Below are 16,186 nucleotides of genomic sequence, written 5' to 3' on the forward strand. Positions count from 1 at the left end.
CATTTTTGATATATACATATTAATTCAGACAAGCAAAAGCTTTCAATTTAGTAGACTAGACTGCATCCAGGAGAGTTATTTGCAGGTAGCTGGAGGGCTACCAGTAGCTGACCAGCTATTCATTAGAGAATCCTGATCTATATGGTTTACAATAACCAGGGCACTGAAATGATGAGATTCTGCAGCCGTTGCTTTTTCCAAATAATTATGGATTTTCTGCACTTGCAACATAATCCATCTTGTGCAACAAAATTTGCAAATTTTAACAAAAAAAAATTGTTTCCAGCTCAAATGGATCAAAAGTTACTAAAAACTTGGCAATGTGTTTGCTGGTATTGTAACGCCTTCTGTAAAAGTTAACTGACCGACTTTCAGTAGCTTATTTCAGTATTTGGTAGTTAAACTGGTACTACTGAGGTGAAATATTTGTCCATACAGTATTACCATGTGTTAAAATTATACAAATTATAAAATAATACTATCCAAAAATGCGCCGCACTATTTGTCTTTTTTTCCAGATAAATTAGTCAACACTGACGCATAATATGGTGCTCCCCTGCCGCATAATTCCAGTGGCCACAACAATAATCCTTACTCAAAAAATGGTATTGATACATACCTTTGCAGAAATTTTGAGGAAGGGCCGCTTTCCAAAGCTGACTTTTTAAACAATTCCTCAACTGAAATAAGCAGCAGTCTGCTGTAAACATTGTGTACAGAGGTGCAATGAGAACTGTGGGCGTAGTGTTTACAGTCGTCCCAAGAAAGTGTGCACAGTGTTTGCAGTGTCCACTATATTTAAAATGTGTATACAGAGCCTACAGGTATATTGCAAACAGTGCGCAAATGTGTGCAGGATGTCGACAGCTGGGATTTCATAGTGGTTTTAGTGTATGGATGGGTAACAGTGTGAAGAGTACAGTGTGTACAATGAATAAAACATGTGATTTGGTGTACGATTCAAGTACTGGCTGCAAGTATACAGTGTGTGCAAAGTGCACAGTCGGGGCAGGGTGTACAGAGGGTGAAGGATGCACAATGGGTGAAATGTGCAGTGATGCAGCAGCCTATATAAAGGACGCAGTGTATACAGTGCTTGCTTATACTGCATGTTGACATTTGTAGCTGGTGGTTACACATTGCTGTGAGTACAATAAGGACCTTTCAGAAAGTTTCCAGAAAGCCATGCACACAATTCACCATGAAAATTGTACTTCACATTGTACATGCAGGCTCCAGCGTGCAATCGTTCAGTTACTTTGTTGTGTTGACAATGTGAATACAAGTAAACAGTTTGAGCAGTGTTTTCGACACAGTAAATGTACAATATACAGCGCGCACATCGCGTGAAGGTGTATCTTTCGATGTTATTATATTTACAGGGCGAGGAAATCGCCAAGTAGGCACCGGGCGTATACACCGGCTATGGAAACAGGTTTAAAAGAAAAGTAGTCAAACTTCATTCCGTAAAGAACATTCTAGCAGACTGACTAGTACTTTAAAAACAGAGATCACACAAAATTAAAAAAGCATTTACAAGTGGGGCCGGAGACACGGACAGCGGGGGATGGGAACAGGCACACTGACAGCGGGAGGGGAGCACTCACCTGGACTTCTTCCGGCGGCGGTCGGCCTGGAGGAGTGACCAAAAAAAACCTTTGAAGAAAAAAAAAATAAACAACCGCCCACTGCCGCATGACGTACGAAAAGTGGCGGAGAGCGAAAAAATGACCGGAACGCCCACGAATCTGCTCCCACAATGACTGACGCATCTCGCTTCCAATGGCTAGCCTCCATTTATGGAGCTAGCCAATGGAAGAGACAGGCGGGACAAAGCCCCGGAATGCAAAACAAAAGATTTCGCCTGTGCGAACATTGCTGTGCAGTGGACGCCAGGCGAAACCTAAAAATGGCGTAGAAAATAGCTCTATCTTCATTATCTGTCTCTCCCCAGACAACACTGTACACACAAACAGCCACCAACTCCATCTTTTGCTGTCACTACTGCACTCTGTATACTATGTTATGTTACAGCATATTTATAAAGCGCACATACACCAAAACCGTTTCATTGCGCTATGGTCCTCAGGTTCCCCCTGCGCAGTCTGACATTGCCACGTCCTAGAGCAGCTGGCTATCACAAAGAACTCTGCTGAGCGCATTGAGAGACTGGTCAAGGAGCTGAAGACCCAGAGCACCATACTCAACTTTGCAACCTATCCTGGCCGTGATGGCCCTCCAATTGAGTTTTACTGTGGATACACTGATCGTCTGGTCTAGAGACTGGACAAATTATTCATTTCCATGAGTCCTGAAGCCCTTCTGGATTCCCTACTGTGGTAGGGCTGCAACCACATGAATGTTTCCTCCTACAGGCCCCTAGCCACCCTTAATAATGATTACAAGATATTAAACAAAAACCTAGCGGCCAGACGGCAGGGTCTGATGCCAGCCTTGTTCCATCCTAACCAAAACAGTTTAATTCCGACAGGTCGACTTACCTCAACAGATGCTGCCCTCACAGACTGCTGGAGCAGTAACAGTCAAAGTGGCAGTTTGTTCCCTGCCTTGTGCTGGACGTAGAAAAGGCATTCGACATGCTAGATTCGAACTATATGTTCGCAGTATCACAGAGGGCGGAGCCAGGCAGGAAGATGACATAACTGATCAGATTGCTACACACCGCTCTTAGTTAAAGTCAAAATTGGACCGTTCATCTGCCACTCCTTTCTCATAAAAAGAGGTCCTCCACAGGGGCACCCATGCTCACCCCTGCTATTTGCACTTGTGACAGATCCACTTGCCGTTTGGCTTCGCCAACTGAGTTGTGAGTGGTGAAATGCATTGGATAGTAAGGCTCATATGGCGTCCCTATATGTCAACAATGTCCTGGTATATTTCAGGGACATCTGCAAGGGCGTGTTGGTGGTGGCACGGATACTCAGTGTCTTTAAGGGGGCCTCAGGGTCAGTTGGTTAAACTCTTCAAGCAACTTTGATGACTGCGAGGCCTGTGCATCACATCATGCATTTTTATCTCAGCCTTTCTCCCATGTAAGCGGCCTATAGAGCTCTCCTGCACCATGGCATGACACTGCTGTTCACTGACCATAGCCACAACAAAGGCAATCGCTCTTCTCCAGTGGCTCCACACAAGAGCCGCCTTGGAAACTCCAGCGTGCAGAATTGCTGACACTGTGCATTTTTTGCGGTGCTTAACAGATCTAACCAAGGCTCTTCCCACTGCAGAAAGATCTTTCACCACCTCTGAATGGAGTCACCATTTGTGATGCGCTAGGCATCTTCGTCTGAGTCTGTCCACCCTCGGGTTCAGAGAGCACACCATGTGCTGAACCACCAGGAATATGCCCTAATATTTTAGCCACGTACAAAGGTTGAAAGAGGGTCCACGACCCACCTTGCCATGTTTGTTGCAGTACCTCATGGTGGTGGTGTTGTCCGTGAATTTCTGCACCAGCCTTCCCTTGTTGGAGGGTAGAAAGACTTTCAATGCCAGTCAGTTCGTCCGGAACTCTAGTAGGTTGATGTGGAGTCCAGATTCTGCTGCAGACCAGAAACCTTTGATCCCCACTTCTCACAGATGGCCGCTCCAACCCAGGAGTAATGAATCTGTCAATACTGTCAGAACTGTTTGGGGAAGGGAGAGGGGTCTGCCACTGATCGGATCGCGGGTCATTAACCACCACTGCAGGTCTTTTGCAGTTCCCTCCGAGATCTGGACCATGTCAGAGAGATTCCCCTGATGCTATTCCCACTGGAACTTCAGGGCCCACTCCAGAGACTGCATATGCTAACTGGCATGTGTCACAAACAGGACGCAGGAGGCCAGGAGGCCCATCTACCTCAAAGTCTGTCTGAACAAAAACCCAGGATACAGGCTGAAACGTTGGTTTCATGGCCTGAATACCTTGGCTCGCTGTTCAGAAGGATAGGTCCGAAACAGATGTACGACGTTACAACGCATACTTTTACCACGCATGCCTTTACAACACGGTTTTTACATCGCAAACCTTTACAACGCATAGCGCTTTGGGGAGCTGGATAGTGAAAAGTTTAATTTACTATTCCAACTCCAGTCCCCGTGGACACTAGGGAAGGTGTTGGATAGTAAATTAAACTTATTCCCTATCCTAGAGCGCCCCCCAGCGCAATGCGCTGTAATGGTTTGCGTTGTAATGGTCACGTTGTAATGGTAGTGCATTGTAAAAGTTTCGTTGTAAAGGTTGTTCACCGTCCGAAACTACACTGTGTCCAGAGCATCTTGATAAAAGGGAGGATTTGGGAGAGAGTAATGGGTGTCTTTGGCATTTTGATAGTGAACCTCAGCAAGTATGAAGGTGGGAGACGACAGCCTGGGGCAAGCCCACCCTCAACAGCCATTTGTCAAGAAAGGAAAAGACTGCTAACCCCGATCTCTGCAGCGGAGCTGCAACCACCACCATCACCTTGGTGAACACCTGAGGGGCGCTGGTAATGCCTAAGGGGAACACAGTGAACTGAAAGTGCTTGTGGCTCATTGTGAACCGCAGGTAACACCTGTGGGCAGGCAGGATTGAAATGTGGAAATATGCACCCTGAAAGTTCAAAGTTACAATGGAGTCTCCCAGGTCCAGGGGATGTAGAACTTGAGAGCATGAGCAGTTTAAATTTCTCCTTCTTGAGGAAGAAATTGAGAGGGCCGAGGTCTAAGGTAGGACGAAAGCATCTATCCTCTCTGGGCACCAGAAAGTAGCGGGAATAACAGCCACAACTTACTTATGCCATTGACGCCCTCTCCAAGGCTTTGTTACCCAAGAAAACCGTTACTTCCTGGTGGTGTAAGGAGAGATGGTCCTCGGTCAGCCTGTTGCAAGTGAGTGGGATAGGTGGTAGGGAAGTCAAGAAGGGGAGGGAGTAGCCCCTTTGAACAATCTGGAGAACCAGACAGTCTGATGTTATAGACCCCCAGTGGTGCAGGTGAGGCCATATCCTGCCTCCCATTGGTTACCCATGAAGGTTGGAGGCTACAGCTGCTGGGAGGAGAAGGACTGCCCCTATCTTGCTGCCTAACCCACAGGGTCTGGGGTACCACTTCCTCGAGGAGGCTGGGGATCTTGTGCACCACTGGGCAGGTAAGGGCGCAGCTGGAAATCCCTTTCGTGGCCATTAAAGGAGTAAAAGGTGGGCTGAGATTGGCGGGCTATGGAAAGGCCCATGACCTGGCCGTAGCTCTGCTATCCTTGAAGCGCTCCAGCGCTGAGTCCAACTCGTCTACAAAGAGTTGGGAGCCATCAATGGGCATGTCCGTAAGCGAGGCATGAACATCCCCTTAAAAGCCAGTTCTCAGCCAGGTGTGGCACCATAAAGCCACTGATGAAGTAACAGCTCTGCCAAGCTAGTCGGCCACGTCCAGCCCATATCTGATTGTGAACTTCACTGCATCTCTCGCGTCTGTCATAGCCGTGAAGATTGTGACCTGGGCTCCTCGGGGACCACGGGCAGCACACGTGCAATCTAATCCCACAGTGCACTGGAGTAACAGCCCAAAAGGCATGTGATGTTCCCGGACTTCAGAGCCAAGCTGGTGGAAGAAAACTTTTTTGCCTAAGGTGTTCCACATCTTGGACTTCCTATCCGGTGGAGTTGTAGGGAAAGTGCCAGAGTTAACCCAGGACATGGAGGCTTGGCCCACCAAGCTCTAAGGGGGCAGGGTGTAGCATGAGGAAATTGGAGTCTTCTGGGGTGAGAAGAAGGCAGCAGGCAATTGTCCTATTCACAGGAGCCCCTGGGCTAGGCTTGAACCAGGTCCCGAGCAGAACATCATTAAGGGCTTCATTAAATGGGAGAAACGGTTAGGAGGGGTTCTGTCCCAGCTGAAGCACCTCTGTCAAGAAGTCAGTCTGGATTGCCACTGACTGTAGGCTAATGTCCAGGACCTCAGACACCCTTCTCACCACCTTTAAAAGAGAAGCTCTCTCCTCCGTAGCCACGGTAGGTGGAGAGCCCATGCCATTATCTGGGGAGGTGCCAAGCCCACTTAAGCCCACCAAGTTCTCGCACCAGTGCACGTTGGGGTATAGGGGCTAGCATTTCCCAGGGTCCTGGTGCCCCTCACAAAATTCCCAAGTTCTAGCCTATAGAAATAGGGCTCAGGCTCCAGTCAATATGGTATGGCTCCGGTCGGTGATGGATTAGGCTTTGGATGCCTAGAGCATCGACATCTGGAACGGCATTGGGGAAGGTGGAGATGGTACGAATAGTGCTCGTCCTGATCCATCCGTGGATCAAAGGGACCAGACTGGTGTTGGGGGTGGACCTGCAAGTGAAGAACCAGTAAAAGCTACTCCCGACCCGCAGGGTCCAAAGAGGCACCATTGGGGACGGGTCGCGCAAAAATAAGGTGCATGGCCTCATAATACTCAAGTTGAAAAGTGGTTTATCCGGTTCCCGGAAACTCAGATATGTGGAGGCAGCCTATGCTCAACAGCAGAGCCAGGCCTCGAATGAGGACTCTCTCTAGTCTCGGCAGATTACTTCGGAAGACGGGGTGAAATCAGAAACCTCTTTTGACTTCTTACTCTTTTTGTGGGACTTACCCAAACACCGGACGTTTTCGACCACAACAGAGAACGGTGGCTCCGCATCCAATCATGGGATCTTCCCCTTGACCAGGAACGATGCAGTCAGGGAACTGCACGTCAAGGGGCAAGGATCGGTTTCTCAAAGCCTTGAGGTTCATGGCACTGCAGTAGACGCAGGTCTTAATGTCATGGTTGTGCTCGAGGCACCAGAAGCAAACAAGAAGGAGGTATCTCATGGACATCTTCCAGTGACAAGGCATCACAGGGCTTGAAGCCAGTATTTCTGGTGCACCCATCACCATTCCAGTAGACAAATTCTCAAAAGACTTCGACAAAAGGTTGAAAAAGGGTCAGCCAAAAAGTGACTGGGGGTAGCTCCCTCCAGATCTGTGCTGACTAGTGCAGAAAGAAAGAACTAACGCCAGCATGCTGGGGTGGCGCCTAAATAGGCACCGGGCATGTCACATTAAGTGCAGACAACACAGACAATGCTACACAGAGCTGAGTGATGTACCCTACTGGTGCGCAGGGGTACTGCTCACAAAATGTGTGGCCCCAGCCTGATGCCTGGGGATAATTCTAAGGTAAGGAATGTGTGGCTAGAAGACTATCAGATATACTAGTCCAAAGAGATGAAGGAACGAAGAGAAGCATGATATGTGAAACTGAGGAAGTACCCATGTATGGTTCGTGATCTTCTTGCCCTTTCGGAGCAACGCTACAGATGCCTGAAAGGCTATGCTCTTGAACTAAAAATGCTTGGCAAACCCTTCCTGTTTAATTATTATGAATCTGTGTGATATTGATTGAGGCTCTGAAAGATTGCTTATATTTAATCTCCAAGCCAGAGTAAATATGAACTTCTTAATTAGCATTATGTTTACATCCATCCCACGAAAGAAAACTGTGGTTTCCAGTTACATCAACAGCTAGAAAAATACGGAGTGCAAAATATATATCTAGTATGATAATGATCATTATTCACAATATTATCGATGTTGCATTAGCCAGTGTGATGCAGAACATGCTACATTCACAGAAAAACACAACCTCAGTTACTTAGTTTTCAAAGGATTAGTGTCAATACAGTTCATGGACACGAGAGGTCCCATAGTGTCGCGCAAAAAGAAGAGAAAATAAGAACTATAAAGGCGGTTTTTACCTCATGTTGTCTGCTTCACAAAGGTGTGGACCAAAGACTGGTAGGAAAACTATCATGATAGCATTCATTTGTAAAGGATAGCAAAGGCCATGCAGAAAGAACAAATGTTAAACAAAAAGGCTACAGCCCACGCTTATACAGCTGAGGTGCATTCACACATCTGGGAAATGCAACTAAATGCCTATCTGTCAGCTCACTGGAAATAAATGAGAACAATTAGTCAGGACTGAATTGACAACGACTGCGATTACTGTATTTTAAAAAGGATAATATCCACTGCATGGCAGCAAGCTACAGTTAGTTAACTGCAATCGTCTGCTATCTCATTTACAGAAGTCACATTTCATACAACTTTTAAAATAGATCGTTTCCAAACATACACTTGAATCACTAGAGAGACACCAGAACAGAACTTGCCGTATGTTCTCCACTGAGATCCTGCACCACTTTAATTTGTTCAAAGTCGAATGGTCCCTTGAAGCCATGAGCAGCTTTGAATTTGACTGGTCTTGTGTACGGCATCCCTTCATCATCACTGGAAGATGGGTCATCTGGATCGGTGTGAAAAACTACGAGTCAATAAAGAAACAGTCACTTTACATGCATGCGATGGACATCAACAACCATGTGCAGCTGAAACAATGCAAACTAAACCTTGCACATTTGATACAAAACACGATGATAGGTGAAGAGAAGCTTTAGTAACACATCAAAGTTTCAACTGGGTGTTGTTGAATTAAACAACCAGGAGGGCATTTCACCCTGACTCTAGCTTCCTCAGCAGCTTGCTTTATACTAAATATATCTGCACTTTCTTAGAAGATAGGAACACACAATTTAAACCTCACTGTAAATGAGCGAAACAAACGTCACTGTATCAGTCTTCTGCACTTGCGCTCCAATGAACATCAACCTGGCACTAAGTGAAGGTGCTCTGACATATGATGTTTAGTTACCGGAATACGAGTCATTGTCTATGGAAAGTTTGCACCCACATACATTGTTCACATTTTGTTGTGTCAGTGCCTCGGAGTTTCTTTTCTTTACCTGAGGATTTTCTAGACTTATCTAAACAGGATACTTTACACTTTAAAGGGGGAAGGAATAGGTTGTTGTTGTGAAAAAATGAGCGTATATTAAAACATGTGTGTATATTAAAAAAATTAAACTGAACTTTCCACATCCAGAATTATTGATTGCTGCACCTCTGGCAGAAATAACAACCTTGAGGCTGCACAGATCTGTTTCTGCTACCTTAGCTCGCCTACATTTGGAAACATTAACCGCTCTTGATTACTAAGCAGTTGTAGCTCCTTGGGGAGCATTTTTTGGTCCACTTCACTTCATGGTACACATTTTCTAATAGATTTAGGTTGAGGATCTCACATAACCCTTTTAGGTCTGAGTTTTGACTGTGTAGCTTTCAAACAGACCTATTGCTAACAAATACACAGAGTTGGATTTGGGTTAACCCCTTTCAATCAATAGCTTTCTTAGACCAGCCTCTTTCAGCCATGGGCCCGAGACTTGGTCAATCTGGTCTTGGTTGAGTTGAGGGAGGTATTCATGCCTCTCTTAGCTGTTTGGGTGCATGAATAATGGCATTGAATTACCCTCTGCACAGCAACCTGCTTAATCCGCTCCTGCTAGTTCCTCCCCTTGTCTAATGCTATAATGTACCAAGGCTGCATGCATTAGCACATTAACCCAGACCTATTTGCTTTGGCAATGCTCGTCATTCCTTAGCCATAACAGGAAAGCATTGTCTATGGGTTTGAGATCAATAGCAAACAGAAAGGCGAATGACTGTCCAATGTCGGCTTTCTTGTAGAAGGTAGCACGTTTTCTTCAAATACTTTTCTGTATTTTGGTTCATTCATATGCCCTTCTATGTTGAGATGAGCCTGAATCCATGCTTATAACCAATGGCACCGTAATGTGATGATGCCAGCACCATGCACAGCAAAATAAGTGGTGCCCTTTAGGTAATGTGCTGTTGATTTTCATCAAAGTCAACGTTTTCATTTAAGGCAAAAAGCTCCATATAGTAATATAACATTACATTTTGGCAGAAGGATAAGGAATCTTCATTGTTTTTTTCCATCGTTCTAATGAGAATCCGTGTAACTGTTTCATTCTTGCCCCTCCCACTACTTAGGCCAGATTTGGGAAGGACCATGTGAATTACTATAATTTAATACGTGAAGGTCAAAAAATTGGTATGAGATTTTGAAATTGATGGGTTACGTCTTAGCTAATTTAGCTTGTTGTTACAATAAGGTTGGACCCTTAATCCATCAAGGTATTTCAATTTGTGCTTTTATTAAATGCTCTAGAACGTATTTGCTACCTGAAATATGTGCCAACAATCTTTTTAAACACAACTTAATTTCAGAATAAATAGCAAAAAATGTTAAACGTTTTGAAATGGGTGCAGGTTTTCTATAAGCACTGTACAAGACCCCAGAGGAATTAAAATACAATTCAGCACCCCACACATTGAGGGATGGAAGCAATTTAATAAGGGCGGGGTCATGAGGGGCAAAGTAAATTACATTCTGTGGTCTACCAGTATATTACCATCTACGAGATCTTCCCTCAAAGAAATTGTTGAGAAAAAAATATGTTTCAAAGATTTTCAGGCCTGCTTTATTGATCATAAACAGACCAAATTTTAAAATAGTTTAGGTTAATGTAAATGTACATATGTACCCAAGAAGCCTATATGCATAATACTGGCCAAATTCTCACCCGTCCTACCCCTGCCAAGGGGGGTGGGACGGGTGAGTGTGTGTAATAAACCAATTAGAGGTCTGAATCATTATAAATTAGCTAAAATTGCGAACTAATCCTGCTGTAAGTAATTGTACCCAAGCGGCAAATGCTTCCTAGATAGATAGCTTAGTTGTAGTTGAGAAAGTGGTCAAAGGCCTATCCCTGGTAAACAAAAATAAAAGAGAAGGTGAGAGGTACCTGCAGCAAAGAGTTGCCTGCAACCTCCACGGCATATAAACCCTTGCAGCTTTCAAGTTAACCTATCATTCTGATCACTTATCACTGACCATTCAATCACACTTCATTAATTTCTGAGCAATTAAATACTGTTCTAAGTGGGCAGAGTACGTAAGTCGGAAATCAGATGAACCCACTTATTATATCTTTTCTAATTAGAAGTGATCACTTGTGACTCAGTAGAAGCTACTACAGTGTTTTTAGCACATGCATACAAAAGGTGGCCCTAGTTTGTACGATAAAGATAAAATGGGGAATCAAACACTATAATTTTCATATGACTAAATATTACTCTTTTGTGGCCTGATCTTATCAAAGCCTCTCTCTTGTCGCCATTGTGCAAGAATTTATATCAATCACGTACCATCTTTGTCAGTTTAGGAACAGGAATGAGTTTTATCAGCAAGTCACAAGAATGCAATTTCTTTTAAAATCGTCCCTCCTTCCCTGGATAAATTCCTCATTGATACTGTAAACCCTTGTAAGTGCTAGGGCAATGTATTGGGCAAGCAGGATACCCCGAGCCTTTGTTTTGGGATACACAAACGCTAAGGGATTCAGCTGGTATTCCAGTAGGTTGGGGAACGTGTCTAGGTTAGTGTAATTTGGACAGTAACCAACAATAAGCAAAGAGTGACCCAGAACTGCAGCTAACAAACAAAAATATATACTACCCAGAACTGCAGAGGGAATTTTGTTTTACAGGCAAGAGGAAAACAAGAACACTTCTATTAACCGAATGAATAAGTTATTTACCTTTGATAACATTCTTTATGGTGGATCCTCTATCTAACCACAGATTCTTCACTTTTTGATTACTCCCCAGGCAACAGAATGGACCAGGAAACCTTTAGAAGTTCTCCTGTGAGTCAGCAAGTGGTGTTGTGCGGTTCCGTGCCGTCTTTCTGCTCTGGAAGTGAGGAGTGGAGCCGCATATAAACCCAAGTCATGAGTGCTGATGTTAGTTGCTTTCTTGGGATGTTCGTGCCCGCAGACACAGTCTCTATTGGCAGATAGACATGACCAGTGTGCAGGTCTCAAGAATGGGACCTTTTTAGATGGAACAAAATAACTTGGTTTACAGAACCAGGAGGTATAAGGTTAGGTGCAGAATCTGTGGTAAGGTAGAGCATCCACCAGAAAGAGGATTACTAAAGGTAATTAACATGTTCTTCTGATGGATAGTTCAAACTGCATATTTCTCACCTTGAAATACATACTATGTTAGTACCTCCGCAGGTGGTGTGTCTTTGATTTGACGCAGAACAATAAGTCCTGCAAGAACAACCGATCAAAATGCTCCTGTCGACAGATCGGGCTGCCGAGACAGTAGTGCTTTGTGAGCATATATACCAACGTCCACGTAGCTGCCTGACAAATGCCCAGACAGGTGCATGCTAGCAAAGTGTAGCAGACCTGGTGCAATTAGTCCATAGCCCACTGGAGGCTGCTTCTTCAGCAAAGCATAGAAGATCTTTCTGAAGAGAACAATCCATCGGATGCTGACCCATTTTTGCCCAGGAGAAACCCAGAAACAGCTGATCGTCCACCTAGTGTTCTTTGGTGAACTCAGTTTAGAAGCTCAGTGGCAACTTAGGGCCCAAATGGTTAAGTCTCTCTTCCTTAGAGGGATGAAGTGGGGCAAATAGTCCCTAGCTTGTGAAATGGTCATAGCCCTTAGGAGTAAGGTTTAAAGAGGTTAACTGCCACTGCTCAGTCTCCATGGAGATGTAAATTGGGAAGTCGCAGGTAAAAGACTGTCCAGCTGCTATGACAGAAGTCCCTTCCAAAGCTGTAGCTTGTTTAAAGGGCAGATGCTCATCCCTGGAACTTCCAGGACTCTCGGGGTCCAATCTGGTGCCACTAAAATTGGGCCGGGTCACTCCTGATCGGTTTAGAATTTGGGGAAGGAGGGGCAGGAAGGCATACAGGAGTCTCAAGCACCAGTCTAGACAGAAGGCGTCTCAGACAGAGAACTACCTTGGAAACTCCAATGTGCAAAAGTGCTGACATTGCCCTCTCCAGGCAGTGGTGACAAGATCGACACAGAGTTCTCCCTACTGACGGAAGATGCCCTGTGCCACAGTACAGGGATGGGGGATAGGGAAAAGTCAATAGTGGGACAAGGCCGTGGCTATATACAAGAGTCAATACAGTTCCACAATTCGCGATGACTTGAGTACAATAGGGCAAAAAGATGAGATATATACAATAAATGGTACAGGTCCTAGTACAGGGTGGCGTGGGCAGAATACAAAGATGGGAGTTGGGGAAATGACAAAAGAAGGACTAGCCATGGAAATATACAAGGGTCACTACTGTTCCAAGATCGGCGAGCGATTTTAATACAATAGTAAGAAAAAGATATGTAAAAGAACAGGAACAGGGAGCATTGGGAGGAGTAGGAGTTGTTACAGGTAGCAGGTCACACAAAAGTGCACCAAGGGGCGTTATTGGAGGAATTTGCTCATTAAGAAGGTCTTAGCTTCTTTTTTGAAGAGCGCCAGAGACGGTTTTCTTCTGATGGAGGAAGGAAGCGAGTTCCAGATTCTTGGTGCAGCTCCGGAGAATGCTCGATTGTATGTTTTTGCCTTGCAGAAGCAGGGTGGCTGGAGCACGCAGTCTCTGGCGGATCTGGAGTTTCTGGATCTCCCAGATACCACGAGTTTCAGGGCAAGATATGCCGGGGAGTTGGTGTACAAGGCTTTGTGAGAAATGCAGGCCAGCATGAGATGAATTCTGCCTTCACGGGGAAGCCAGTTCAAGGCCTTCAGGTGTGGAGAGGTATGGTCAAATTTTTTTGAACCGGATAAGAGTCTGGCTGCTGCGTTGAGGCACACTTTTAAGGGGCAGTCAAAGTCTTAGGTAGGCGAGATAGTGTGGAGCAGCCATATTCGATTCTGGAGAGAACTAATGCCTGCACAGTGGTTTTTAGGTCGCCAGTTCCAAGGAAGGGTTTCAGTTTTCTCAAGTAGCTCAAATGGAATCTGGCAGTTTTGCCACCGCGTGGATGTGTTCCTTCATATTCAGGTTGCAGTTCAAAATAATCCCAAAAGATGTGGCCGAGTCCACAATGGTAGGGGAGCAGTTTAGTGCCGTGATGGAGTTGGTCCATTCGAGGATGTCACCAGATTTTTTTGGGGGGAGGGGGTGGGGCTGGTGAAAAGAAACTCAGTTCTTTTAGCATTCAGTTTGAGCTGGTTGATGGAAAGCCAATGGCCAGTCAGCTTCAGGGCGTCATTTAGATGGGTGATGCAGAGCCTTCTGACACAAGGCCCAAAATGCTACCTAGTCATTCTTGTTGCAGTACTAGCATAAGCCTTCAACTGATGGTGGGCAGCAGGCCTTCAAAGTTAAGCAAATCTCCCTCAACTGCAACAAATTTGATATGGAGTCCAGTATTTGCCAGAGATCACAGGCCTCTGATCTACATCTCACCCAGAAAGCCTCTTCAACCCAACTAGTAATGCATCTGTGACCACTGTCAGCTCTGGATGGGGTAAGGAGAGGACTATGCCAATGACCCAATTACAGCAGAACAGCCACCACTGCAGGTCTCTTGCAGTCACCTGCAAAATATGGATACAATCCGCAGATTACCCTGATGCTGTGCCCAGAGTGATTTGAGGTCCCACTGAAGAGCCCACAAACGCCACCTGGTATGTTTGGCCAGCAGTATGCAGGAGGACAACAATTCCAGCAGCCTCAGTGTACTCTGCACTAAGGACAGAGGCTGAAACATAGTACAAATGTCCTAGACCATTCTGGGTAAAAAACACAAAACTGTACCATATCCAGAACATCTCAGATGAACAGGAGAATCTGCAAAGAAGTCAGGTGTGACTTTGGCATGTTGATAGAGAAACCCAATGATGTCAAGAGGTTCACCATCATCTGAAGGTGGTTTATGATGTCCTGGTGTAAACCTACCTTCATTAGGCAGTCGTCGAGGTAAGGGTAGACTGGTAACCCACAACCTCCAAAGGTCTGCTGCAACCATCACTTTTGTGGAAGACAGGATCTGGGCTAGTGTTGAGAGGGAGAAGATCTAAAATAGGACAATGGTCTCAATCCTTTGGCACAAGGAAGTAGTTTCAATGTTGGAACCCTCTTGATGGCCTCTTGCACAAAAGGGTCTGCACTTCCTGCTGCAAAACTAACTGATTGACCCCACACAGCCACCCTGATGGATGTGGAAAACTTGGCAGAGTCAAGAGAAATTGGATGTCATAGCCCTGATGTACTACTGGAGGACGCACTTGTCTGAAGTGATGTCCTGTCATCCTTGATGGAAATGTAGGATCATGTCTCCGAAAGGGTGGCTGTGTGCTGGCAAGGACACATTAAAACGATTTCGAGGCTGCTGATGCAGGAAGGGGTGTGGGGGGGACTGAGCTGCATGTTGCCCCTGCTGCCCGGGAGATATCTTTGGGAACCGCGGCCTCTGCCATGAAAAGACTGAAAGGCCTACTGAGGTGGAGGAGGGGTCTGCTGTTGGTGAAACTGAAAACCAAGACCATAGCCAGAAAGATTGTGAAACTGCTGGGAGGATTGTCAAGTTGAGGCACAAATACCCAAGATACATACTGTGGTGTGAAACTACTGAGGGAATTTTCAGGTGGAGGAACAAAGAACTAAGAACTGTGCTGACGCTTTACTCTCCTTAAATCATTCTAGGTCAGAATTCGATTTTTTCGCCACAGAGGTAAGAACTGTCAAACAAAAATGCCCATTGGGGATGCTTGAATTCATAAGAAATTGGTACCTCGGTTCTACGGTATATATTCTGAATTGAAATAATAGGGAATAAAGAAAAAGTATTCCCTACTTAGTATTTATATTACTAGACCACACTTTATCTCTTTTTTCTTTACAATCTCATATCTCGTCATGAACCGCAGCACGCCTTGGAATTTTACTGAATGATTTTTTATTTTATCAAATGAAGAGATTTTTAATTTATATATTTCTCGTTTTCAATTTCAACCACATTTGTATATACATGTATTTTTTACATATATACAATAGAAGCCCTTCGTTTCAAAGCTAGGATGTCTCACTGAAACAATAAACAAGACATTCCTATCGAGATCAAACAGACTAAAGTGAGGAAAACAAATTAGGTAAAAATTATTCAAACCCAATATCCTTTAAGTCCCTCAACAAATTATTTAAATTAATCAAGTTTTTTATATATCTGCTGTCTCTTTACAGTCGACGCGTTTCAGCCAATCAATTCTGGCCTCTTCAGGACTAGGGCTATTCGCAATCCATCGGGTTATAGAGTCATCTGGGGTTGGGACCAGAGCGACGATTGCTTCGCGCGGAAAGGAAGAGACACATTGAAAAACACCCCGGGAATAGAGCCACCAGCTGGGCCAGCTTCTTGTTAGCACACGAGAGCTACAATAACGAAGAGGCGGTTTTTTGCT

At 45.0% G+C, this 16,186-nt stretch overlaps 1 protein-coding gene across 2 annotated transcripts in view; it reads right to left on the minus strand.

The window, feature by feature from the left end:
• Window positions 1-16,186, minus strand: part of WDR44 (WD repeat domain 44) — a 593,855-nt gene that overhangs the window by 236,375 nt on the left and 341,294 nt on the right. The window contains exon 10 of one of the 2 annotated variants that reach the window (XM_086918723.1): window positions 8,160-8,311. In XM_086918723.1, the coding sequence (XP_086774849.1) occupies window positions 8,160-8,311 (152 nt within the window). The remainder of the gene's footprint in view (window positions 1-8,159; window positions 8,312-16,186) is intronic. The other variant, XM_086918724.1, reaches the window with a different exon arrangement.

The sequence above is a fragment of the Lissotriton vulgaris genome, chromosome 4_1, assembly GCF_964263255.1.
Source record: "Lissotriton vulgaris chromosome 4_1, aLisVul1.2, whole genome shotgun sequence".
Classification (NCBI taxonomy): Eukaryota; Metazoa; Chordata; class Amphibia; order Caudata; family Salamandridae; genus Lissotriton; species Lissotriton vulgaris.